Source organism: Notolabrus celidotus, chromosome 6, assembly GCF_009762535.1.
Source record: "Notolabrus celidotus isolate fNotCel1 chromosome 6, fNotCel1.pri, whole genome shotgun sequence".
Classification (NCBI taxonomy): domain Eukaryota; kingdom Metazoa; phylum Chordata; class Actinopteri; order Labriformes; family Labridae; genus Notolabrus; species Notolabrus celidotus.
The window spans coordinates 28,001,543-28,027,169 of record NC_048277.1 but is presented as its reverse complement, the minus strand read 5'-3'; the positions used below and the strand labels follow the sequence as shown (position 1 = coordinate 28,027,169).

The window sequence follows — 25,627 nt, the reverse complement described above, 5'->3', positions numbered from 1 at the left end:
ATAGTTGAGCAACGACTTATTTGATGTCAGCATGACTCAGCAATTTCACTGCCCATCTGAGAGGATCACAGTTGACCTGGTCTCTAATTTTTGCATTGTAAAATATTTTCATTGTAGTTTTCAAAGTGTACTGGAGTTGTGTTTGACAGACAGGTGCCCAACCTTTAAGCTCATACTCTATCACTTTCTCATTAACCAAGGCAGGAGCAGGCAACACATTACCAACACAGACACAGTGTCTACAGGGCAGCCATTAGGCTCAACAACAGACCCCTGCTGGGCTCCTGGCAGGGGGAGCTTGTTAAATGTGTGGCCCTATTGTTCTCCCAAATTGGTCTGTGACTCTAATTGCCCAGTTAGTCCCCTCTTACGGGCTGTACTCGTCTACCCGACCCGGAACCAGCCTCCACTCATCAGATCAGGCTGTAAAAGTTGGCTAAGCTGGGGCCGATGAAAGGCTCTGGCTGGCTGTGAGAGTAAGGCCCTTTCTGCAGACGGGGCTGGTTGTACACAGGCACAGGAATGGGACTTTGGAGACTCAGAATGGCCTCTATACTCTGTCATGTCTGAAAGCACAATGACCATGACAGGCTGGCTGGGATAGAGACCTCTGATTCATGAGGGAAAGTCCTTGAAAGGCCTGCAGGCATCAGCCCCAGATACACATCTAAATCTGCAGACAGACGACATCCAAACGAATTCGATGATGCTGTTTCGTAGTTCCATTGTTTGATTAAGAGGCTCAAATACAATAACAAAGACAACGAGACAAATTAGCACTTGTGTCTGCATCTCAGGGCAAGATCTCTGGTGTCTTGAATGGGATGTTGGCGTTTTATAACTGATTGTTGATGCGTCTGCACTGCGGAAGATGTTCCATGCTGCTCTGCCTATTCATTTGATCATAATTTGTAACTTTTTTGAAAACTACCACACTAAATTAACAGATTGACTTGTTTATTTTTTTGCTCAGGTCTGATGCTCTCATCAATCAAAAGAAAACATGTATGTAGGAAAGTTAAAACATGCAGTATCACTGAACTGCAGAAGTGTGTCGACACTGTATTCCATAGTGTTTTTTGTTACTTCCATGCACTGCAGAGAATAATCCTGAGACTCCTTTGCTGTTGATGCATCAAACAGCAGAATAGGTTGTCTAACAGCATTTTGCATGTGGATCTGAGTTTGTTTTATTGGCAGATCAAAGCCAGGTGGGCCAGATGAGACTATGCTTTGCTAATGAGAACCCGAGGCTCTGCAGATGAAACCCTCCAATTAGGAAGCAGGGACACATGAAAGAGACTAGCAATATGAAGGAGACTGCCTGTCTGTCTATGGAAAACATCAGGTTGATTAGAACAGTTCTGAGATGCAAAAGCCTCATGATGATTTATTTTTATGTATCAGTTGGTGCAAAGAAGAGCCGTTTGTTTTTCACATAGTGTGTAAAAAGTGGATAGGTGAGTAAACAAATCAACAAACACATTCAGATGAACCAGGGTTAGGGTTAGTCAGTAACAGTTCTGTAGACCAAGAGATCTAGTATTAATTGATTTTTGACTTCTGGGCCTTTAAAAGAAAACAGAGCTGATTCAGACCTGTGTGTCTGGGCTCCAGTCAGTGAAAGCAGGGCTGAGTGTCCCCCCTCCCCTCGCCCCCCTCCATCTGCCTACCGCCCCCCCTCTGTCTGCAGTCATCACAAAACAAGCCGCTGTCTCCAAACGCATCGTCTCTGCCTCCTTTGATAGGTAGTTGATAACAGACTTGCAGACTGATGGGGCTGGCTGACCTTGCTGTATATAAAGCCGGCAGCAGCAGTCACAAAGCCATTCAATGACAACAGAGACCTCTGACAACAAGTATCCTGATTTATCTACCTCATGGACTCTGGATTTTGCAAACCCTTCAGTATGGCTGTGTTCTTCATTGTGGCTCTGCTGGCTATGGCAAGTCCTTTAACGGCATTTGACATGGGACAGTCCACACGCTGTGTCACGATCCCAAATCAGATGAAGGTCTGCAAGGATGTTGGTTACTCTGAGATGAGGCTGCCAAACTTTTTGGGTCACAGCAACCTGGAAGGAGAAGTTGTGCCTCGTTCAGAGGACTGGAGGCCCCTGTTGCAGACAGGCTGCCACCCTCAAGCCCAGGCCTTCCTCTGCTCCCTTATTGCCCCTGTCTGTCTCGACACGTAAGTACATTTCACATTCCTTCTTATTTTTGTACTCGTTTATTTTCTATGAATTCTTGTACAAATATGTAGATCACTGTGTAACATTTCCTCTCTCTCTCTCTCTCTCTACAGTTTTATCCAGCCATGCCGAAGTCTGTGCGTGGCAGTCAGGGACAGCTGTGCCCCAGTTCTCGCCTGTCAGGGTCACCCTTGGCCTGAGGCTCTTGATTGCGACCGCTTTCCTGCTGAGGAAGACATGTGCCTTACTCACCATGCTAAATTTGGCCACTTTGCCAAAGGTAAGCATCTACCACACACCAAATATTAGAGCTCTATTTTACTTTGCTGCCTTGTTTTTTTATATATATATTTCAAAGTATTACTGTATAGGTCTCACAGTTTTATTAAATCCTGTTTTATTTATTGTCACAGACTTACCCAGACCTGCATGCCAGAACTGCCCAGCTGTGGAAGAGGCTCCTGCAATGAAAACAGTCCTGGATGCTTTTTGCCACCATGACTTTGGTAAGTTATCGAATTCTTTTGTAACCTGTGTTTTGTTTTCTATATCCTGTTTGGCCATGATTCTTTCTTTATTGTGCTTCAAGTTGATTAATTCATTTTTGTATGTACAGCTGTGACTGCCAAAGTCCATCGCCATCGCCAACCAACAGGAGAGCCAGAGTTTGAGATTGAAGGCCGGGTTGAGTTTATCCGCCAGGGCCCTCTGCTACCTTATGACACCCGGCACCTTCTCCAGCAGTGGCTCCTCATAAACCTCCAGTGTGCCAACGTTCTTGTGCGCCCCAGTCGATCACAGCTTTACGTGCTGACTGGTTCCGTGCAGGCTGATGGAAGTCTTGCTCTCATCAACCTCTTCCCTTGGCACAAAAAAGATGCAAACATTGCGGTGGCCACTCGCAAGTGGAAACACCACAGATGTTGAAAAATGAAGAGCTGAGTATGTGTTTGTAATGTGGAGTCTTTTATGATTCAACCTCAAACACATGCTTTAACATAAATCTAAGATGAAGTTTGAGGTGGAGAGTGTCTTGGCATTGGGAGAATTTGTGAAGTAATCCAAGTATAGAGCAATATAAGAACAGAGCTGGACTCAGACAATGAAACCCTTTGCCTCCCTCAGCAGCTCACTACCTCATCCTTTTCTGACAGCACACAGAAATAGAATGCACTCGAACTTGTACATAATATTATTAAATGTAAATTGATTGTAGATTCTATTTTCTATAAGAATAGTGATGTATTTATGGCATCTGTTTATATGCATATTGTTTGGAAAAGATGACAATAAATATTTGTTTTCTGGAAAATTTATTCTGAGTTTTGTACTTTTATTTATTTACTGACACTATCGATCACTTTACCCCTTAGACCTTAGTCAACACAGGATCGACAATTTATTTAAACATCAATGAAAAAAAAAACCCTGAGGTGACCTTTCACCACATTTCACCACAAGGTGGCACTGTAACAGAAGCAGAGCACATGTTCTTGTTTGCAGGGGAACAGACCCCGTCAAGTATCAGAAGGTGAAAGAGACCATTTTAAAATTCAATATAAAAACAACACATGCATGCTTTTATTTTAATGCGATCTCACCTAACTGCCTTAAAACCTGTTGTTATGATCATGTTATTTGCCATAGTGTGTTGAATGTGACAGACCGAGAAGTATGCAGTAGTTGTTATCAATGACTCATGACTTTTCAATGTGTAGGGTCTGTGTTTTTGTCCTTATATAGCACTGATGAGAAGATGAATCACTCACTGCGCATTGTATGGCCTCAATTTTACTAACATGTAGTACAGTTGAAGCAAGGGTTGTAGAACAGAGTTTATTATTATTATTATTATTATTATTATTATGCACATTATATATTATCTGATAAATTGTAGATAGATTATTTTTCTATATAAGTAATATTTTATATTGTACTTTCTTCTGCTAGTATTCTCATATCTGATATTGATCTTTCCATTAGGGAAATAAATGTTGGGTGTTACAAGAAGATTTCACATATGTTTTTAAATACTCTTATTGGATTTATAACTAGTTTAACCTTCCTCTTGTGGTAGCTTTCTCTCTTGTGTCGGTTTTGACCTGTGTCTTAAATCAGCTATAAAATACACTGAAAACAATTTACTATCATCCAATTTGTTTCTTATCTCCTGGTTACCTTGATAGGCTTCCCTACCCATGAAAATATTGGTTTTGGTGTTTTTGTGTGGGCCTCAGGGCCTTTTGTTTGTCAGTATTCCCCTCGATTTCAATTTTAAAAAATGGTAAAATGAACCTCAAGAGAATCATATAAACAAATAAAAGGTTGTTGTGTTACCTGACTATTACTGAGGGGAATTAGAACACATCTCTGAAATAAATTTGTTTTATTTATTGTTTTCATTTTAATATTATTAACTATAGTAACGTAATGGTGTTACGGGTCAATTTCGACTCATATATAATTACTTCTGTCGACTCTCAATCAGAAGGTTGGCGGTTGGTCCCAGCTCCTGCTGTCCACATACCAAAGTGTCTTTGGGCAAGACACTGCATTTCAAATGTCTCCCGGTAGCACAGCCAGCAGAGTGAGAATGGGCAATCAGCTAATACGGTTGGGCCATTTACATAGCAGGCTCTGCCATCAGTGTGTGAATGTGGTGTGAATGGGTGAATGTGATATGTCATGTCAAAGTTCTTTGATGGTCAGAAGACTAGAAAAGCACGATATAAGTACAGTCTGTTTACCATTATCTCCGTATTTGAGTTTGTAAAAAATGTTATTGCATGAGCATGAAGTATACACTGTGACTTTTTTACACTCATTTTTTCTAACCTAAAGTTGTACATTGATATTTGAAGAGCCTGCAGCTTTTTATTTATTTATTTTTTCTCATCAGTTTGTTTGAACCTATGAGCACAAAAGACAACAAAATCAAGTTTTATTTAAACCCTATACTACCTATCCTTCTTCTTGCCTGTGTCATCTGCATAGTATATGTCCTGTCCTCTCTCAGCTGAGTAGATGACTAAACCAAGCATACTGTATGACGTACACTACCAAGAAAAACATATTTATTTTCCTTAATAAACCTATTTTTGCAATCAGCAACGTCATCATTGTACGAGTTAGAGTCTGTGGGAGTATTTATGTCGGAAAAGGAGCGCAACTCATCATATTGGGCACATCTGCAAGAAAGGCACCATGAGAAAAGGTAGGATAACTAAATAGAAAAGAATGTAGTTTTGGTATGGCTTGGATTATCAGTGATTTTTTATAAACTTTCCCTTTAGTTTGGTTTGCTGTTCTCACACTGGTGTACCTGGAGCTTCCCATGAGTGTTGAGACTGCTCAGATCTGCCTCCATGGACAGGTTGGATGTCACGTTCCATCCTTGGCAGATCTTTTTGACAGGGTGATTCAACAGTCTTCAAGAATGCATGGCATCTCCACTGATCTGCACTCTGAAATTGTGAGTTGATTTTGTCACTAATATAATCTAACTATAACACACAGTTTCACCTTTGATCATCAGACATTCATTTTGGTTCTAGTGTGACGTTGTTTGATTTGTGTTATCTTCACAGGAGCAATTTTTCTTTCCCAGCAAGAATATCATAGGAAAACGGAAGTGCCACACACATGGCATACTAACACCAGCCGACAAGGAGAATGCACAACGCCTCGGGGTGAGCATTTGTGTTTTGATTATTTCTTAATATAGAGAAAATTCCTCCTTTGAGCTACTTGTACGTTACCACTGAGCAGTTCAACCTGTTCTTTACTGTACAGAGAGAACAGCTGACGCAGGTGATCCTGAGGCTGCTGGGGGCCTGGGATGACCCTCTGTCACATCTCTTCCAGAGCATGTCTCAGGATAAAAATCAAGACTTCAATCACCACAGCTACAATAAAGCACTGGAAATCAGTGATATGGTGCACGAGCTGAGGGATGGAGTGGAAAAAATGACTGAGAAGGTAAAGATCTACTAATGGTTGCTGAGTATAGTGTGCAGTCTTGTCTTTAAGTGGCAGTATTTGTCACACACGTTGGCTGTATAATATATGGACACTGCGCCTCCATGCTCCTCCCATTGTGAGCTGTGAAGCCAAAAGACCGCCCTCATGGGTGCTGACATTTTGCGCTGGAGGAGCCAAGGCATGCACAGAAGCTATTAGGCTAATAGAGTTGCAAGATTGACTTCACAGTCCTTCTGCTAACTAAAACATGTGTTAGTGTTTGTTACGTTTTCTCTTACTGTACTAATCTGGTAAAGAATACTGCAGGAGCCCTTATTTGTCAACAGAGCTGTCAATCAATCACATTGTTAACATCACTTAACTAATTAAACAAAACGTTTTAGACGATTGAACACCTGAACACAAACTAGTATAACAAGAACTAGTTTTACTAGTAGATTTGCTGTGTATTTTAATGTTATAGTTTGACCCATGCTCAATCTGTTAACATGATAGGAGGCGGGGCTTATGACCAATACTGCAGCCAGTCAGTAGGGGGTGCTCTAAAAATGATAGCTTCACAGTCTGTGAACACTTGTGGCATCTTTAACATACATTTATCAAATGCAGTGCAACTCTAGATTCAATTTAAACCATTTATTTTGTCATGACAAACATTATGTGCATTTTCTTTCAGTTATTCATTTCAGTATATGTTGTTTTTTTCTTCCATAAGATGAAGCTGTTGGGGGTTCTTGGTGACACTGTAGGTTATGTCTCTCCTGAGGCTCTGGTTCCCTCTCCTGCCTTTTCCTTTTACATGCAAGGGAAACTCAACTCAATGGATTACCATGACCTGCTCTACTGTTTCCACAGAGACTCAAACAAAATCAAAAATTATCTCCGTGTCTTGAAGTGCACCACCTTTCCTGGATTGGACTGCTAATGATGTTTTTAATCTTTGCTTAAAAATATGAGTTTCACACTGTTCCCTTTTCACAATTACCATATTGTTGAGTCTCCTGAAGCTTTTTGCTCTTTGCTCTATGTGTGGGAACTAGAATTGAAATCTCTCCATGTCAATACACTCCTATTTTATTTATTTATTTTTATATATTTTATTCTATGTATTTATTGCTATTTATGTACATATATATATATATGTAATATTATTATTTTTTATTTCCTGCTATGGTTATTATTATTACTATCATAACATACATACACATGTTTGTTTGTTTTGTTTTTTACCCTTATTTGTCTTTTTCCTGTCTGTTTTATAACCTTTTGGGTGTCGGGTAGTTTGGGGGATGTTGGGGATGTACATGTTTGTTTGTATATGTACATATCTGTTCAATAATAAGAAAAAACTATAAATAAAGTTATATAAAAAGAAAATATGAGTTTCTGTTTGTTTGTTTTTTCTTCACCATATTTATACTGTGTGTGCTTACATCCTCTGCAATGTATGTAATGTAAGACATTATGCTTATTTAATGATTTATTTTCTTGGGTAATCATTTCTCTTTAAGCGTTTATCATAACAAGATAAAAAAAAATAAAAAAAACTTTGACCCCATTGTTGATATTGGTCCAGTTTTCTGTTATTGAGGAGCACAACCTATCTATTTTTTAATGGTATGTTTAGTATAGTGCTCATTAACATGTAAATAGTTATAACCATCATAGCAAGAATAAGCAATATGAAAATCAGGGATTTAAAAGCTTTATTTACAGTTGATCTAGACATTTAAGATCTTAAAAATATATACAAAATACGTCAGGTGAAATGGGAGTCCAAAATATATTTCCAATAATAAGCAGAGCATCAGTGTAAAGCTGACCAAAGCGTGAAATAGAAAATATATTACATGAAGTGACTCATTCTTTCCTGGAACTGATTGCTGTTACGTTCTAAGAATATGAATTTTTCCAGGAAAGACTCGTCAGATTAATATCCAATGAATTGCCTACTGAAGCAGCGGAACGTACTGAGATCATTAACCCAGGAGCTGAACCTGGTTACATCTATGATGCAGCAAAATGAAAAAATGCATTGAAAAGTTCATATTACAATTGTTAGTCTTCACAGAGTCTATTTCATGCACTCATTTTAACACCATAACAATACTGTAGCCTTTTACAGGTTTTTGTTGATATCTTAAAAAGTCATTACTTGATTTTAAAGTCATAATAGCCTCTCATGTGTCCCTGGCACTCTTCTGTGTCAGTGATCTCTCTGGTTTTGCATCATTGTGATTCTGTGATGGTTCTTCCTCTTCCTGAGCAAGACCTTGAGCCATGAGCTCATCCATCGGGGAGCGAGTGTTATGAACCTCCTTCTCTTTACAGTTCCTCCACTTCATTCGACGGTTCTGGAACCAGATTTTGACCTAAAATGGGGGGGAAAAGATGCATTTTCCTTTAATTTCTGTTGATCATTCATTTGTTAGCCTTGCCTTGCCTAAAGTAGACAACAATTCCTATTTGTTTGTGCACGTCTTTGGTCCAGAAAATGATACATGAAATCAAGAAACAAGGGTCATGAACGTGGGTGGCGTGCTTGTTGATTTGTTACTTTTCCATGTACCTCTCTTTATATCTTAGCTTTCAACTGAAATACATTTAACAACCATGTACATGTATGCAGATAAAAAGGCCAAAGATATGAATTACCTGTGACTCCTTTAGACTGAGATTAGCTGCTAGTTTGTTGCGGTCTGTCTTGCTGATGTATTTTTGCCTCCGAAAAGTTTTCTCCAGCTCTTTCCGTTGTTCCTCTGAGAACACAGCTCTCCTTAAGATCCCCCTGCGTGATTTGTGACTCATATCACCAGACCACATTCGAACGTTTGCTCCCTCTGAAAAATAAAACATATTAATTTGAATGTATTTTCTCAAACTGCCATGTCAACATTAGTGTCATTGATAAGTAGTTGCCATGAACAATAACACCTTAGCGGCGGTAGAGGGTACAATAACCATCCAGGGAAATAAATATATTTTTCAATTGATATAAGAAAAAGCTCATGATTGGTGAATCTAGCTCTGGATCTTTTCCCTTGTGTGTCGTGATTTGCATTGTCCATAAAGACGAACACCTGTTTTGTTAACATCAGTATTCACACTTTACCAACCAGACCACATTTCCTATCTTTTGAACCAAAGATCATGCCTGTTGGTGTCACATTCACTCTATCACACACTTTTGATTTCTTTTTTTTTTTCTATTTGCCCAATTTAACAAACTGGGGGTGACTAAAGAGAATAGAAAGCCACTTCAGCTGAGAAAAAGGGATTTGATGAACTGTGAGGAGCAATCCCACGCTACTTCACTCACAGGTGCAAGCACAACAAAAGTCAAGTGGAACAATTTATCCCATCCATTCAATGTTGCCTTTTTAATCTGTACGACAAATCTGCACATAGACCACCTCTAGGGAGCACATAACCGGTTTGGACATGCTTCTCACTTCTCTATTGGGATTCAATAGCTTTCACTTAAATAGCTGATTACCAGGTCATTCCTGGGCATCGTGTGTGTCTACCCTAGTGGGACAACTATAGAGCCCTGTGCGACACCAACAATAGAGCCGTTCAATGGAAATGCCATTACTCGATGGCTCAGTGGTCCAACACTAAATCTTTTCACTTGCAGGTATGAAGCCAGTTTGTATGTGAAGATGAGCTCGAATAAGTCTATAAAAGTCACTTTCATTGAATGCTTTATGTCCTAGTCAAGAACTCTCCAATGGGCTGGAATGAGAGTTGAAGGACAGGAGAAAAGAGGGGGGTCGGTGGACCAAGCTCTTTAGTCATACAATGGCTGTGGGATGTTCCTGGTCCAACCCTCTTCTGTAGAGAAACGGGCAAGTGTTTTGTGCTAAACGGAGTTCATTGCTGCAGTGAAAAATTGCAGTGAGGTCGCGTGTGGATGGTGGAGTGAAAGTGCCGATTGGTCACGGCCAGACTTGGCATTGTTGCGTTGCTGGGCACTGTGGGAAAGTGTCAGCCCACTAAGAGGACTCCAGAGACCTGTGGGATGAGGGCTTTCTGATTTGTGCTATTTTCCACAACATCTGACAGGCATCTTGGGTTGCGGCAACTAATAACTTCCAATTGCTGTGAGACAAAGCCCAAGTATGGCAGATGTTAGTGTTTACCAACACCTAGGGGTTCGATATGGAGCCAGTGGTTTTTATTACTTTTTGAATTAGATGAACTGAAACATCTCAAGCACAATTCAGGAAAAAATAAAAAAAATCTGCTGCAATTAAAGGTTTCCTGGGTGTTTTTATATTCCAAGCAACATGAAAATTAATTCCAAGCTGCTCTTTTTCCCCCAAAAAATGAAATAATCAACCTTTGAAACTGCCTGCCTAATTTAGTCATAAGAATCTGCACCTGGTTATCATAGTGTTAATATGACAGAAGACAAGATGTTTATTGGCTTTGCATATTTGCGCTAGTAAAAGTGTGCATTTGCAAGTACAAAATAGGGGGGCCCCAGGGACTCTTAAAAAGCCTTGCAACCCACCCCTCTTCCCCGTCCTAAACAGCCGTGAATGGTTATGAATAGAGCTGTGCAGAGTTGAGTAGAGAATTAGCTCTTTGGCATTGCATCAGTAATTAGCTGTGGAGAGCATGGGAGACCCTGCTGCTAATGCTTAGAGAGGAGCTGAGGCATTGCTGATGAGGCATAAAACACTTACTGGAGAAGACAGGAGGGGGCCTGGACCCACCGCAGCATGCCAGCAGATACTGCGGGCTCCGCAGGAAAACACTGCTCAGTACACCTGCACGGATAGATAGAATATCAGATATGGTTGTGTAGTTCCCAGGCAAGACAGTTCTAACCCATGAGGGACTGTACCTGAACCACTGCCTATCTTTAGATTTACTTTGGCTTATTTTTACAGTTGTTCACTTTTTTCACAACTTTTTTTATTGAGATTTTACAACACACAAAAAGTGCAGTGGGTTGTCCATGAATATAGACGTAGCTGTGTCCTTTTTTATCTAGATTTAATTTAAACAGTGTTAAGCTTTCAATAATAAATTGGATTAGCTTGGATTAGCTAGAGTTCAATAGCAGTTAAATATTAAGAGGGTTTTAACAGCTACATTTGATAACTACCCATCCAAGAATTATACCCTCAATCTATTTGATTAAATCAGATTGTTTGGATAAAAAAATAGGCTCTATTCATGAACATCAAAATTTAAATTTTGCAGTTTTATAATTAAGAACATTTTTTCTTTTTTGCAGTCATTCTTATTTCTTATCAAAACCAAAAAGCAACGACTCGGTGATAAAATATAAAACTATTCAAATATTATATTTATTTTTTATATTATTTGAAACGTCATTTATTAATGAATCATTTAAAAAAGTTAGATGTCATAAAATTCTCACTTGAAGGAAATTTCCCTTTTGCAGCATATCATTTTGGTACACAGTCAAAATTATTGTTAAAATTTAAACTCACAATATTAAGAGGACAACTTAAAGTTTTAATTTGAATTGTCAGGAGAGTATTTGCAAAGAAAGTAAGCAGGAACATTTTAGTGGCCTGTTTTTGTTCTTGATTAAATTATTTGAGTCATGTTTATAATTACAGTCTAAAGATTTGAAGTCTCTGAAAATAAACATGTAGTTGCTTAAAGTTAAATTTATATATAAAATCATTTGACAAATTTTCAGTCTAAAACTGAAAATCTTTCAAACTAGGGTGATTAAAATATATATCGTTTTCATGATACAACAGATTAGAAATTATAAGCACATTAGAGGAAAGAAAACAAGGGACTGTCATAAACTCAAAGTGTAACTTTAACATACAAACTCAGTATAAGGTCACATAATTCAAATGTATCATATTTTTTTAAAAATCATCTTGCATAAAAAAACTACTTTTTTTTACCTGAGGCTGGCAGATATGGTCCGCTTAGATCTTTGACCTGTTGAGGACTGAGGGCCTGGCTTTGGTAGGCTTCGTGCTCAGAGCCCCAGCTTCTCCTTGGATGTTCACACGCTCCTAGTCTCAGGTGTCCACCTGCTGTACCTTCCTGACAGGCTGAAGGTGTGTGAGACTGCAGTAGATTGTCAATAAGAAAACTCTTCCCCGAGTTCCCAAAGCCTGGCAAAGCAGGAGGAGAGCCAGCCATATTCCTCCTGATGCAGCTCTGGACTGAGACCATCGTGCTCACTCAGTGACCCGAACACTTGAGTGCCCTCTTCAGCAGTCACAGCTCAGTGACACCAAATTCTCCTTTAATCCTTGCTCGAGTGACCAGGCCAACTTCATTAAACTCTGAGGAAAACAAAAGTTCTCTGCTCTTCCTCTTTCGGGCCTGCACTTTGCTACAGCGCTGTGTCCTGATTGGCTGAGTGGCTCTAATGTGCTTCTCAATTCAGATAAGGCTTGGGTCTTTTCTAGAGTGGCAGAAGGTGGGTCTGGCTCATTCATTATGTCAACTAGCCTATTAAATGATAGACACCAGAGACAATGAACTGCTGGCCAAAGTTTAACATGCACCAAACAGTCTTCTGCAGTAGTAAATAGTTTTCTCTTTTCTCCAACCTCCCATTGTGCCTCATACAAACCCCTCAGCAGTGCATTTGCAACATAGATTTTTCCCTCCATTTCAGTAGGGATGCATTGCTCGACAAGTGCTTTTATTCAATGCAAACTTTCAAAAACCGAATTATTTTTGTGAAGAAGTGTTTGTTGGTAAAGTAATGTAATCACTTTTTTTAAATTAGATACTTTCATCTAAAAAATGTCAGGAATAGCACTGACAAAAAGACATTTCATCTTAAAAATAAACACAAATTTAAGTTATGTCATTTTAAATTACCCCAAAATATAAAAGTGATTTAACTTGCATTATAAAAATCATTAGTTTGATTTTACTACATTTTTGGATGCTTTTCAAAAGTTTTTGCCCATAGTAAGCAGTTAAAATCTTTGCAAACTTATCTTTATGTTTGGTTTGAAACTTTTCCAAATAAAGTTATATGCTGATGACATTGTAATCAACATATTACTCATAAATAGCTAATTTTGACCTTACATGCACTTTGACAAACATTTTAATGATTAGTGAGAAATACACTGTTGTTGAAAAGATCTGATTAAGAATTAAAGACCCAATTTGTAGTGCAATTTGTTCAGTTTAATGCCTTTTGGGCCAATGACTCCAGGTAGTTATTGTAAATGAGAATCAGTTCTCAATTGACCTACCTGGTTAAATAAAGGTTAAATAAAAAAAAACGACTTTGCATGCCAGTCAATACTTCGATTTTAATTTAGCGCTTGGCAGAGTTGAGCTCTCCATGATTTTCCAGATGCAGCAGACTCAACCACTTTCATCTTCTTCCAGAGCCAGTTTTAGTCTTTGTTTTTTTTTGTTGTATTTAAGGGTTGCGACCATCAAATATAAACGGACACAGAGAAAAACACAAGTACACACACACACCTCAAGATGTGGTACAAACAAGTCTAACGAGAGGCTTGTGTAACCTTTCACACTGCAACTAATGATCCTCGACATCATATAAAGACTCCAGCAATAGGGGCGACAGACATAGAGTTTAGGCACAGTAAACAGGCATATCCAGTCTGCTGGGGTGTGCGGGAGGGTGTCGGGGAGCTCCAGTCTGCGCGTGTAGTTACCTCATGCTGAGCATGGAAATTGGCCCAGACAGCTCAGCCTATTGTGCGACGGCCAGGGAGCCAAAGGTTGCTTGTAATCAAATTTGAGGTTTTATTCCTCAGACTGGTGGAAAAGGCATCGTGCTCTGTCACATGATGAGTGTTAGCAAGGCTGTGTGCACTTCCTACTTTTGTGTTTTGTGAGAGTATGTTAACATGGTGCATATAGACAAGCGGCTGGGATAGTCGCCCATGACTTTTTGTTTGGTGGGAAGTCAATTGTCTGCTGCTCTGTAGTGCTGATATGAGCTGTAAAAGACCACTAATGTTGTTGAGATTTGTTTTATGTGGCGACATTTAGAGGAAATGTTTTGTTTATTCATGTAGTCTCACTTTTTTTTTTACACTTTAATTAGCCTTTCTGCCACAAATAAGAATGCAATGCAATGTCAAAAGTTGTAACAAGCCTGTAGAAACCAACCAACTTGCTTGAAAGCACTGAGCATCCTGCAAACACCATATATTTCTCTGTTCAGTGATATTCCAGGTGGAACCAATCTCACACGACTGTGTGCCCATTTTAAAAGGCATGGCTAAGAGCGTATCATCATTAAGATTCACCACTTTGTAATTAGCCAGATTCCAATAGAGCCCTCCAGGAGAGGGAGGTATAATTAGGCTATTCTTAAACAGAAGGTCTTGGAAACACCCTGAAGCAAGTTCATGTGAAATTATTTGATGTCCATCTCTTTTTTGGAAATGGAGGGAAAAACAGGGCTCCCTTCTTTCAGAGTCCTCACAATGGCCCTGTTGAAAGCCAGTACTCTGCAGACCGGCTGAGATCCCTTTTCTCTCTTTTTTAACCCCACTAAAGCTCTTAAAAAGATACCGGCCCATTGCACACGCAATTGATATTCCACCACTCGAACTTAATATCGTGAATGGAGGGCCAGGCTCTATGAATCAGGAAGACAATGCGCTTAGCTTAGCAGCAAACTGGCACTTTGTGTGCAGTGTCTGTGCCCCAGAGGAGGAAGTTTCTAATGTGAGCCTCACAATTGTGTGTCTATAGAGTTCTAATGAGCTTCTGTATGCTGAGTGAATGGCTGTGGGCCATTCACCATGAGGGCCCAATGAGCCAGCTCACTGCACACATTCACAATGGGATCCAGGGGGAGAGGGAGTGGCAGTGTGCCGCAGCAACACTGCATGGACAGTCTATAAAACTTCAGCGTTCGTATGATGGTGACTTAATGAAGGCTACGTCCAATTTTAGCTGGCTGCATTTAAAATAGAACATGTAAAGCTTAGTTTCTGCCTTCCATTTATTCTAAGGTGTGTATTTTTTTTTCGTCTTATAAGCATCCAGAATGGGTGTTTGCTCAAATGCTACCTTAGACTTCTAAAGGGAGGGCAGAAAAATGTGCTTTTCTGTTCCAAAACAAAGATCTAAAGCTGCCCACTCAAAGCCGCGCATTGTGCAGAGGCAGAGTAAGAAAAAGGAATGTCAGTGTATGGCCTCTGGAGCATGTTAAACTCAACAGAGATGTGCGTTTCAGAGTGATACAAAGCAAGTGGAGTTCTAAAAAGTCTCAAGTTTTTGTGACTTACTTTGGTGTTTTTGGAGGAAAAAAAAAAAAAAACAATCTAAAATTAGTACATACTTATATTGCCATTTTTCTTACTTCAGCTATCGCCAATGACTACAATTTATTTAAGGCTGCAAAATATTTATAATACTTATTTGGAGGGTTACTAAAAAAAATATAGCTAAACATTGTGAAACTTAAATATTTACTGTGTATAATACAATTGAAAAAAAAAGCTTTACCACATGATTCCTAGAATACCACTTTATAGCTTTATTTATTTATTATTTATTTATTAGGATCCCCATTAGCTTCCACATTGTGGTTGCTAGTCTTCCTTTGGTCCACACAACAAAACAAAAACAAGAAAAAACTATTATTTTAAATCACACATTATAAGATAAGATAAGATAAGATATAAGATAAGATATTACTTTATTGATCCCCCAAGGGGGAAATTCAGTTGTTACAGCAACCCAGACATAAGTACAGTCAAGAAAGAAGTTTCAATAAGTACAAAATAAGTACAATAAGTACAAAATAAGATAAAAAAAAAAAAAATACAAAAATAAATAAATAAATAAAACAACAAAAAATAATAATAAAAAATAAAAAATAAAATAAAACAAAATAAAACAAAATAACATAAAAATAAATAAAAAAATAAAATAAAATAGAAATAAGTAAAATAAAATAGATAAATAAAGCTAGAATACAATTTAGATATATACAATGTTACAAATGGAATTTAAATTAAATAGCAGTAATTACAGGCAGTATTAAAAAATGTTTCAGTAGTGACAGGTTGACATGGTGTGACATGGTGTGATTATAAAACAAAGATTCAATAGCAGCCAATTATAGAAATCAAGACAGAAAAAAATAAATAAACTAAGTATCTGAGCAAATAAATGATAAGTAGCATTAAACTACAAATAATGGAAACAAAAACAAAATTGTAACAAACACATGGCACCAAAAATTAATGAAACAAAGACTTTCAAAACAGTGATTACATGATAACGTCTATGAGGAATTTATCAGCATTTGTTTAAGTGACTTTTTAAAAGAAAAGCTGTTTTTGATCATTCTCATGTTAGTGGGGAGTTGATTCCAGGCAGAGGAACCTCTAAAAAGCACAGATCTCATCATGCAGTTGGTTCTAGGACTTGGTGTTAGCAGATGACCAGTGCTCACATGTCATGTTGTGTACAATTGATTAAAACCAGAATATTTGAGTATATTACAAAAGAACTGTGGTGTGTTGTTCCATATAACAGTTTGCATAAATGACAGGAGACATGATTTTGATTTAGCCTCCACAGTTAGCCAATATAATCTTTGATGCATCTCAAGCACATTACTACAAAAAAAACAGTTCAGAGCCAATCTGGCAGCTCTATTTTGTACAACTTGAAGTTTTTTAGATGTTTTTCAGCAGCACTTGACCAGATAACTCAGTTTTCAATTTGAGACTGTGCAAGCCAAGTCAATGAACAAGTAATGAAACTTCCAAAGAACTAAGTAGAACCAAGTAAATAGTGTTTGACATTAGCACAGATATTAGAAAAAAAGCATTGTGCACACTATTTTAAACACAAAAACATGATATGCACACTGTTAACATGTGGTATTCCTGTATTCCAGGATGACACTGCACAACAAAGCAAAAATAAATATCATCACCACGGTTTTATTTGGCCCCAACAAACCCAAAAACCTTTGAGGAAGTAAGAGTCTTATCCTTGATATATCCCCCACCTCTGCTGTGTTCCTGCAGAAACATTTGCTTGCCTCGTGTCACTGAGTATTTAGCCCTGGGATGGTCCAAGAGTGACACAGTCTGTTGTTTCTCAGTACTGCTACGACTCTGACACCGTCACTGCAATCCACTGCTGTGCACACAAGATGGCACTGAGAGAATGAGAACCTTCTGTGTTTCAGCTACATGAAGGAGGAGAAAATGCAAAGTTGTGTGGTTTAGTTTGTTGAAGCCTTACTTTTTCATACCATAGTGTCCTCACATTTCCCACATGTATTCAAGTATTTGAATGCATTATTTACTCAGCATTTTATCTTTTGAGGGAGTTCTATAAACTTTAAATGCTGTCTCTTGAGCAGAGTAGGAGCTTGAATTCCTGAAAAGCAACTTCATCCCAAATGATGTGATTATACGGTAGCTGTGGATGACATCACCCGTGCTTAACATTAATAACGGGCAGTTGTCATAAGGGATGCCTTTGTTGTCGACTCTCTACTTTTCTCATGTTTGAATTTACGACTGCTGTGGCTTAATATTGAACACATTATTAAACAGATACATGTAATGAATCACCTGAGCGTGAAGATTAGATATGACTCATGAATCAGATTTCAAACCTGGCTCCATGATTGCAAACCATTCCCTGTTTTCTTCAAGGTATTAGTACGCCTCTATGATAGAGTTATGACCACTGTGATTAAGCCCCTGAGAGTTTTTTAAGTCATCGCCCATCTGGACCTTTAAGAGATAAACGACAGGACTTCTTCTTTTCCTGCTGCCCTTGCCCTGAGAGATTCACTCTCTCTCTCTCTCTCTCTCTCTCTCTCTCTCTCTCTCTCTCTCTCTCTCTCTCTCTCTCTCTCTCTCTGTGTGTGTGTGTGTGTGCGTGATTGTTTCACAGCAGGACTGTGTGAGGTTATTACTTTTCTTTCTTGGCTGGGCACAGGCTTTAATGACTCTTATTTTCCTGATGGCACTTTAGGAAATGACAACTTGTGGGTAATACAAAGTAATTACATTTCCTGTGTCTGCACCCAGAAGAAATCTAGTGTTATAAATAATGAATTGGGGGGGTGGGGGGTTGGAAGCCCTCTCACACAACAGATGTGACACTCTGCCACTGCATGAAGGACCTTTGCTTGCCTTTGTTTCAGACCTACGAAGCAGCCAGGAGGTGAAGCGCTACAGATTTGTCAATACAAACTCACTTTATATTAAATAAACACAACATGTTATTGAGGTTAGTAAAACTGGCCTACAAATGGTGTCCACATATCAAATGGAGCGGTATAATCTTATCTTGTGGCGTACACTTGCAAGTCTATTTTCACAGACCTGCACAGCCAACTAAAGACTTTACCAGCAGTCCTGGGAATTTTCTGGACTTTGTTGAGGACTTGGGATCGCCTCTGAGCAGACTGTATATAAAAAGGCTTCGATTCATGTCTATCTGGCAGGATATTTATTGGGATTTGGGTAAAACATGACTGTTCATCCTCCCCTTTAAAAGAAAAACACACTACCATGGTATGGCTGCTGATAAAACAGCAATGCTTCAACATGCTAATTAGTCCCATGGATGGAGACGATGCAAGAGGAATAAACAAATATTCAAAGCACAAAGCATCTGTGCTCCATAAAAAGCCATTAACAAGGCTGAGTCACACAGACAGCCAAGCCTCCACATTTTAATTTGTGTCTGTACCACCTGCTGGGGAGACAAACTATAACTTCACTGGATTTCTTCACTAATATAAAGAATTAAATACATGCTTACTCAAATATTGTTATTCTGCAAATATAGTGTTTTTCACATTTTATGGTATTTAAGGCTTGCTGTTCTGTCACATCTGTTCTTCTTTTGCAGATAGAATAGACAAATGACTTGTGGTTCCAAAGAAATGAAGATGATCTGCAAAATCTATCCTCTACACATTTTTATACCTGCTTACACCTAAATACATCAGACTCCAGTTGCTCTTTTTTATTACCATGTGACCTTTACAACTTCGGTGACCTAATGTAAAATCGATGTGGATGCACCCAAGAATTTGAAATGCTCTGGAACTCTCCACCTGTCAACAGAACAAATGAGGCCTCTGGTATGAGGGTTGGAACATGTTCAAGACAATGGAAAAGCTTGTTTGGATACGTGTGGGTACATTGGGTAAATCGGGGATATCCATAGTCTGTATGAGAAGATGGATGGTACAAACATTCCCTGGAAATGAAGCAAAAACATTGAGAGCTCACCCTGTTATCTGGCTGCAGTATAGGTCATAAAGCTCAGAACCTACACTGTAACAAATGGGACATAGTTCAAATTAGAACATCTAAATACACATATAAAAACATGGTTCCTTTTAATCAAATTGAATGCTAAAAAGGGGATGAAGAATGGTGGTTGACAGCTCTATTGATAAACGCAGGCTCCTTTATCTTTGTGTGTTTGGTTACTGGAGAGGACTCTGCCACCCAGATTGCTTGTTGCTATGCCTTGGCGCAAAATACATCACCACGCTATATGTCAGCACCTGCAGCTGCTGTGTTTTGTCTTCATTTATTTTTTCAGTGGGAGTGGGTGGAGTTGCGTCATCTTGTGACTTATATAGTATATTGACCCCATAGTGTCAGAAGACTGGAAAGATCGGAAAATGAGGGGGACATCAGAGAAGTATTGATTTATTCTTATGGTACCCTGTCATGTTGCTTTGAAGATTATAAAGTATGGAAAGCAAATAATTACACCTGCAGTTTTGCTGCTGTGACACTATAATAGTTGCGCTATTTTTAATATATTTGAATATCTTTTACACTTTAAATTAACTTTGTAAATGTAATTATGAATTTGATTTTCACATAAATAGACTTATAAAGCTTTAAAGCTCCTTCAGGAACTTTCAGTGTGTACATTGATTTGGCACCCCCTGTGGAAAAAGCTATAACTTAACCTCTGTGCTGATTTTATCCCTTATCTGTGTGAGTAGTGTTTTCAATTTAATCTCTTCCTGGTTTCTTTTTGCAGTCTAATGTATCAGTCATCAAAAATCTTTGCCTGGGAGAATCTGTGAAAAAAAAAACATCGCAGTTAAATCTGCTGTTGGTAGTCACAGAGTAAACATCTGTTCAGAGAGAGGGACTTCAAATATCAACACTATCCCTTCCAACCAGATTTCCTCTTAGCCCCTCACTACAGATCGGAGAGTACAGTCATGATAGTGCCAGACTCATAACCGATCGGAGGACATAGTAGTTCGAGATTAGCAGAGGATTGGAGATTAGCTATGATTGGTCCGTCATAACGGGAACGAGGGGAATAATAACATTGCTTGATACAAAGGCATTGGAAAACGCAGAGATTTCGCAATAGTCTCACATTACTCCACTTACCGATGAGTACCGATGGGCATTATGACCTTTTCTCCAAACCCAGAAGAAAAAAGTGACGTTTTTACATCATTCCTACCAACAGCAGCTTTAACCGTTATCTCTTTGTTTGACACCTACCAAGCCGAGCAGTTTTAGACATCAAAAATAACTATATGGAAATCAGTCTGTATGCTGATGATCCTGCTTGCTTTTGTATCTTATACAGAGGCATCAGTATTAATTTCACACAGTTTCACAACCAGCTGTAAACTCCTCACAGGAGCTTTAAATAGTTTTGAATGTCAATGTTACCTTTGACTGTAGTTATTCATTAAATGTTCTGGATTCATATATTCCCAACTCTTAACATAGTTTTCAGAGACTTTAAATACTCAACTCAAATATTTTTTATCTATATAGCACCTTTCATACATTCAAGCATGCAGCCCAAAGTGCTTCCCAAAAGAACAGAGACAGAAAACAAAGCAATGGATAAAATGATACAAGCATAGACTGTATAATATATGGACGTAGTATCCGTGACGTCACCCATCTGTTTCGGAAGCACTGTTTTGAGGCCAATCGGCAGCGGCAGTCATATGCTACTGTCGAGCGATTGTGACGTAAAGAGGCGGGCTTTGAGCCTCCTAGCCAACAGCTACAGTGTTCCCACCTGTCAATCAAGTCAGCTCTGCCTCTCATTGGAGGTTTCGTAATCTCAATATCTTCAAAATTGCTGCGTTAGAAAAAAATTCACCCCCCTTCAGTGTGTGCTGATCGAGTAATGAGCTATCCAGACTACACCCGTCTTTTGTACCAGGCTATAAACATGTTTATTTCTGCTGTAAAGATCAGCTTTTTTTTAATTGGTGTGTATGTGGTTTCCAGTACTTCCGGAGCAAGCCTCAAGCGGATCCTCGATGAACTGCAGTTTTAAGCACTTCCACATTGAACTCATATTTTTAGACCTGAGGTTTCCGCTTGGATACAGGGCTAAAAAAAGATACGGGAATATGATGTGAAGTACTTTGAAAATGGCAAATGGACTTGGTAAATGGACTTGTACTTATATAGCGCTTTTCTAGTCTGTCTGACTCCTCAAAGTGCTTTTACGTACTACTCGTCGCATTCACCCATTCATACCCCCTCACTCATTGATGGTAGAGGCTGCTAATGTAAGGAACCATCAGTATTAGCTAATCTCTCATTTGTACAGATTCACACACCGCTGAACAACAGCGGGAGCAATTTGGTTCTTCAGTGTCTTGCTCAAGAACACTTCGACATGTGACTGCCGGAGCTGGGATCAAACCGTGGCTTTAAAAATAAAAAAATAAATCAAATCAATCAATTAAATAAAATAAAATAAATACCAGAAAAATTAAATAAAATAATTACAAAAGAAGAAGGCAGAATAAGATAGAATAAAAAATAAAATAAATAAATAATGATGCTAAAACAATGATCATATACGCAATAAAAGTAATAATGCAGTCCAGGGCTGAATGGGAATCACTCCAAGTTAAATGCAACATAACAATTTTAAAGCTTTACTTTTCACGTTTTTTTTCTCCTTTGTAATCCCCTCATATAAATCCTCATCAGGGATTTAGATGTTCTGCCCTTGATAGTAGGCGTGGCTCCATTCATGCAGCCTGTAGACTATATTTGCTTTCTCGCATGTGACCACAAGGGGGCTTCACAGTCCCTCTTTATTTCCTCTTTATTCCTCACTCCTCGACAGCCCTCCCTCCTCCTCTTCTTCCTCACCCTCTCTCTCTCTCCTCTCCTCCCTGCTCCTTCTTCAGCTCTTTCCTTCGCTGCTGTCGGAGCGTCTGTTCAGCTGGTGGAGCAGCGGCAGCAGGCAGCTCGCTTTGTGCGTCCTCTCTCAGCCACCTGTGCCGCGGATGATGCTGATGGAGCACACTCTTCTTTACATGGAATAATATCGTCATTGCAAACATCTCTTTTTTTCTTCTTCCTCTTCTTCTCTCCGGATTTGCTTCCTTGTTTTTTGCACCATTGGGCATCTAAAGTTGTGGTGATGATGCCTGGACCGCTCCGCATATGGGATTGGTAATCTAGCCTTCTGTGAGAGGGTGAAAGCATCGTTCGCACTGTCTCTCGGAAGTGGACATAAAACATGGACTAATTTATTTTTTCACACATTCACTATGGGATTATTACAGTTATTTCTAGCTCTCGGCATATTTTGCTCCTCCTCAGGTAAGACAGGGCTGTCACTGGCTGTATTGTATCATCTCTTGCAACATGTAGCATACACATGATACATTAATATTCACATATGTTTTATTATCATCTGCTTCCAAATAATAATCATTCTTGCTTGATCTAACTGCATGCAAATTCTACAGTATCCTCTCATCTCTTCCTCTAACACCTGCAGAGCTTTATATCTCACCATCACAGGTGTCCTTGCCTCCTGATAACAATGACAATCTTGCTTTTGTGTGTTTGCACATTAGTTGTAGGTTTTGGGGTTGACCCTGCCCTGCGAATCAGCGTGTTTGATGAACTAACGCTTGGAGAAGGCTTTGATGGAGTTACTCAGGTCCAGGGCTTCCACAGCGAGTCTAGAGCTTTCCACTTCCAAGGTACAGTAACACACACATTCCTTGTTTTCCCTCCAAAGATTGGAGATAAAAATGTGTCCACATGAGGCGATGGGGAATTTTAAGATATGCAGGAACCAAACAGCTCTTGATAAAAGAAATACTCCTCTTTTCTTTTATTATTTTCCTCGAACAACTGGTATGACTAGCAGTAATCCACAGATAATCTCCTCCACTGAGACGCCTGTGCAGACCTTTTTTTGTTAAAATGTCAGATCTTATGATAATACTGTTGCCAGTGCTCTTTTGCTATTATATTCACAACTGTGTAAGAGACTGTCAGCACCAGCGTGCAGTGGATTTGCAAGTCTGTTTGCTGACATACTTTGGGGGCCCCTCAGACTGCCACCTGCCTGAACAATAGGCAGTGTTTGGTCCCCATGAAAAAGTGGCGTGAGCAGAGGGGGGGAGATGGGTGGATCACACAGAGAAATCATAGAAAGACGTAGAATAATCAGATTAAACCCTTAGAGTTGTATAATGAGGGTAAATGGGCCCCTCGCAAGAGTTTATCCGCTCCTTGAGTGTTAATGCAGTGAGGACCCCTTCTGTGAGCACATCATGAATGGGAAGAAGAGTGAGTCACATGTTCATGTTGCCAGTATTGGAGGCTAAATTTGTTATCTGTGGCCTTTAATGGATGGCACTGAGCAGAATAGACGTCAAAGCTGCAGGGCCAGGCTTGACTTTTTCATACGCCGTCCAGTCTTTGTTATTGCATGCCAGACATTCATTACAATCCAAGTAAGACTGCTAACAGTGCCATCAAAGTCGGTGATAGATTTGTCCATCGTGCAGCCAAAAGTAGCAGCAGAGGAAATAGCTTTTGGCTCCAGGATCAGCAGCAAAACTAAGGACGTGGCAACACTCAAATCTTCTCAAGGGGGCATGATGCACCAAAGTGACAGTGTTGTTTTGGGACAGAGAGACACCACAATCATTTGTCGACAGTTTTTCTTCTTCCCACCTCTTCTCTGGTATCTTCTCATCTCGCCACACAGCCGCTGAGACAGCAGCACTTCTTCATGGAGCAGCAACTCCAGCAGCTCTGTGAAGGCAGGCCATTTGATGTCCTCTGTGTAGACAACACTCAGAAGTGCTCCATGCAGGAAGGAAGCAGAAAAAGAGAGGGAGGGGAGGAGGGAGAGAGAGAGAGAGAGAGAGAGACTATGAGAAAGAGTTATAAGGCAGAGAATGAGAGAAACAAAGACAGTTATAGGGAGAAGCTCCTCCAGCTTTTTGCACCTCTCCGTCATTTCTCTGCCTCACCTTTGATTTGCACATTCAGATACCCGGGCGTAGAGGGAGGAGAAGGCGGAGGCACGTTATTTATGGCAGAGAGCTCACCTCCGTTCTTCATTTGGGATGTCTATGTTAAGTCACTGATGCTGGGCGATAAGGGAGAGGCAGGGAGAGAGAGGCGTACAGGCAAAGCAAAGCCAGGCCTTTGCTTGTTTGTGATCAGAAAATAGACAAGGAGAGGCACACATACTGAAAGAGTGAGGGAGATATAAAGAAGCAGAGAGAGAGAGAGAGAAAGAGAGAGCCGAGCTATCTGCCAGCTGTTTGATAGACTGTGCTGATTCCACATGTACGGATGCTCGGCTGGCTGGGACCAGTAGACAGCCCCACGGTGACATTCCGACGCTCATTAGATAGCAGGCAGAACACATCCATGGCTGTCCTCACCACCGCCTGCCTGCCTGCCTGCCTGCCCGAAGGGAAGGCTGTTATCTCTGGGTGCAGAGGGTGGAGGCAGGAGGAGGGGTGGCTGCTGAGAGCTGAAAGAGAAAGAACAGGGCAATTCATATGTGTATATGTGCATGTGTTTGCACAACCAATCCACTTGCTGCTTGTATATCTTTAAATCTGTCTGCCAAAGTATGCTTTTTTTTTGTGTCTGAGAAAATAGAAGAGCAGTAAGCAGTGGGGGGATTTCTGTTTAGCGCACCCCTGCTGATGCTTTTGAAGGTAGCTGTCAGCGCTACATTGCATGGCATTAGGAGAGGTGGACCTAAGGGACGGGGCATTATACAGATGAGGGTGGAAACACCCCGAGGCTACACTCCTCTCAAGTCCTGATGCCAGGTGATGCTCAGCCACGCCACCAAATCACCACATCATTAGCATTTCCCCCCTTCCTGTTTTTAATATCTCCACATCCAGATATCTATCTGTCTCTTTATAAACAAGCAGGGGGGGCCACACCCAGAAGCACCCCCTCCCTTCCCCCAACACACATACACCCACACTCTCTCCCTTCTCCGGCTACCAAACTCATTCTAAGTGCAAACAACACAATTGCTAGAGCTATTGCTAGAAGCATCCTTTCAGCTGCAGAGCAAGACTCTCCTCTGTAATTGTATCTGTGTGCATGTGTGTGTGTGTGTGTGTGAATCCTATCTGTCTCTGGAGCATGTTCTTGCTTAGATTGTTTGAACACTGCCGGTGAGGTGTTTCTGTG

At 39.8% G+C, this 25,627-nt stretch overlaps 4 protein-coding genes across 5 annotated transcripts in view; 3 read left to right on the top strand and 1 right to left on the bottom strand.

Annotated features, from left to right (window-relative positions):
- Window positions 1-75: 75 nt before the first annotated feature.
- szl (sizzled) lies at window positions 76-3,508 on the top strand. The gene is made up of 4 exons (XM_034685421.1): window positions 76-2,191; window positions 2,306-2,472; window positions 2,606-2,698; window positions 2,809-3,508. Exons 1-4 carry the CDS (start codon window positions 1,881-1,883, stop codon window positions 3,117-3,119), a joined length of 882 nt encoding a protein of 293 aa, XP_034541312.1. The 5' UTR covers window positions 76-1,880; the 3' UTR covers window positions 3,120-3,508.
- A 186-nt stretch (window positions 3,509-3,694) lies between these two features.
- Window positions 3,695-7,235, top strand: LOC117814758 (prolactin-like). 2 transcript variants are annotated; one of them, XM_034686252.1, is made up of 6 exons: window positions 3,695-3,723; window positions 5,301-5,406; window positions 5,486-5,664; window positions 5,780-5,881; window positions 5,985-6,170; window positions 6,889-7,235. In XM_034686252.1, exons 2-6 carry the CDS (start codon window positions 5,397-5,399, stop codon window positions 7,096-7,098), a joined length of 687 nt encoding a protein of 228 aa, XP_034542143.1. In that variant the 5' UTR covers window positions 3,695-3,723; window positions 5,301-5,396; the 3' UTR covers window positions 7,099-7,235. The 2 variants fall into 2 exon arrangements, with proteins under 2 accessions (XP_034542143.1, XP_034542142.1); XM_034686251.1 differs by lacking the exon at window positions 3,695-3,723 and having other exon boundaries at window positions 5,138-5,406.
- A 706-nt stretch (window positions 7,236-7,941) lies between these two features.
- Window positions 7,942-12,575, bottom strand: dbx2 (developing brain homeobox 2). Its single transcript, XM_034686427.1, has 4 exons — window positions 12,077-12,575; window positions 10,865-10,948; window positions 8,829-9,013; window positions 7,942-8,545 (listed from the first exon to the last, which is right to left on the bottom strand). Exons 1-4 carry the CDS (start codon window positions 12,351-12,353, stop codon window positions 8,354-8,356), a joined length of 738 nt encoding a protein of 245 aa, XP_034542318.1. The 5' UTR covers window positions 12,354-12,575; the 3' UTR covers window positions 7,942-8,353.
- Window positions 12,576-22,218: 9,643 nt separating this feature from the next.
- nell2a (neural EGFL like 2a) overlaps window positions 22,219-25,627 on the top strand; it is a 112,356-nt gene continuing 108,947 nt past the window's right edge. The window contains exons 1-2 of the mRNA XM_034684760.1: window positions 22,219-22,756; window positions 23,017-23,145. Coding sequence (XP_034540651.1) covers window positions 22,705-22,756; window positions 23,017-23,145 — 181 coding nt within the window. The 5' untranslated portion in view covers window positions 22,219-22,704. The remainder of the gene's footprint in view (window positions 22,757-23,016; window positions 23,146-25,627) is intronic.

Excerpts from the sequence above, each read along its gene's own strand:
- szl (XM_034685421.1), top strand. The coding sequence starts at position 1,881 with ATGGACTCTGGATTTTGCAAACCCTTCAGTATGGCTGTGTTCTTCATT. Across the intron at positions 2,473-2,605 it reads ATTTGGCCACTTTGCCAAAG|ACTTACCCAGACCTGCATGC; the intron begins GTAAGCATCTAC and ends TTATTGTCACAG. Across the intron at positions 2,699-2,808 it reads TTTTTGCCACCATGACTTTG|CTGTGACTGCCAAAGTCCAT; the intron begins GTAAGTTATCGA and ends TTGTATGTACAG.
- dbx2 (XM_034686427.1), bottom strand. The coding sequence starts at position 12,353 with ATGGTCTCAGTCCAGAGCTGCATCAGGAGGAATATGGCTGGCTCTCCT. Across the intron at positions 10,949-12,076 it reads ACCATATCTGCCAGCCTCAG|GTGTACTGAGCAGTGTTTTC; the intron begins GTAAAAAAAAGT and ends CTATCCGTGCAG. Across the intron at positions 9,014-10,864 it reads GCCCCCTCCTGTCTTCTCCA|AGGGAGCAAACGTTCGAATG; the intron begins GTAAGTGTTTTA and ends TTTATTTTTCAG.
- LOC117814758 (XM_034686252.1), top strand. Across the intron at positions 5,665-5,779 it reads CTGATCTGCACTCTGAAATT|GAGCAATTTTTCTTTCCCAG; the intron begins GTGAGTTGATTT and ends TTATCTTCACAG. Across the intron at positions 5,882-5,984 it reads AGAATGCACAACGCCTCGGG|AGAGAACAGCTGACGCAGGT; the intron begins GTGAGCATTTGT and ends TTTACTGTACAG.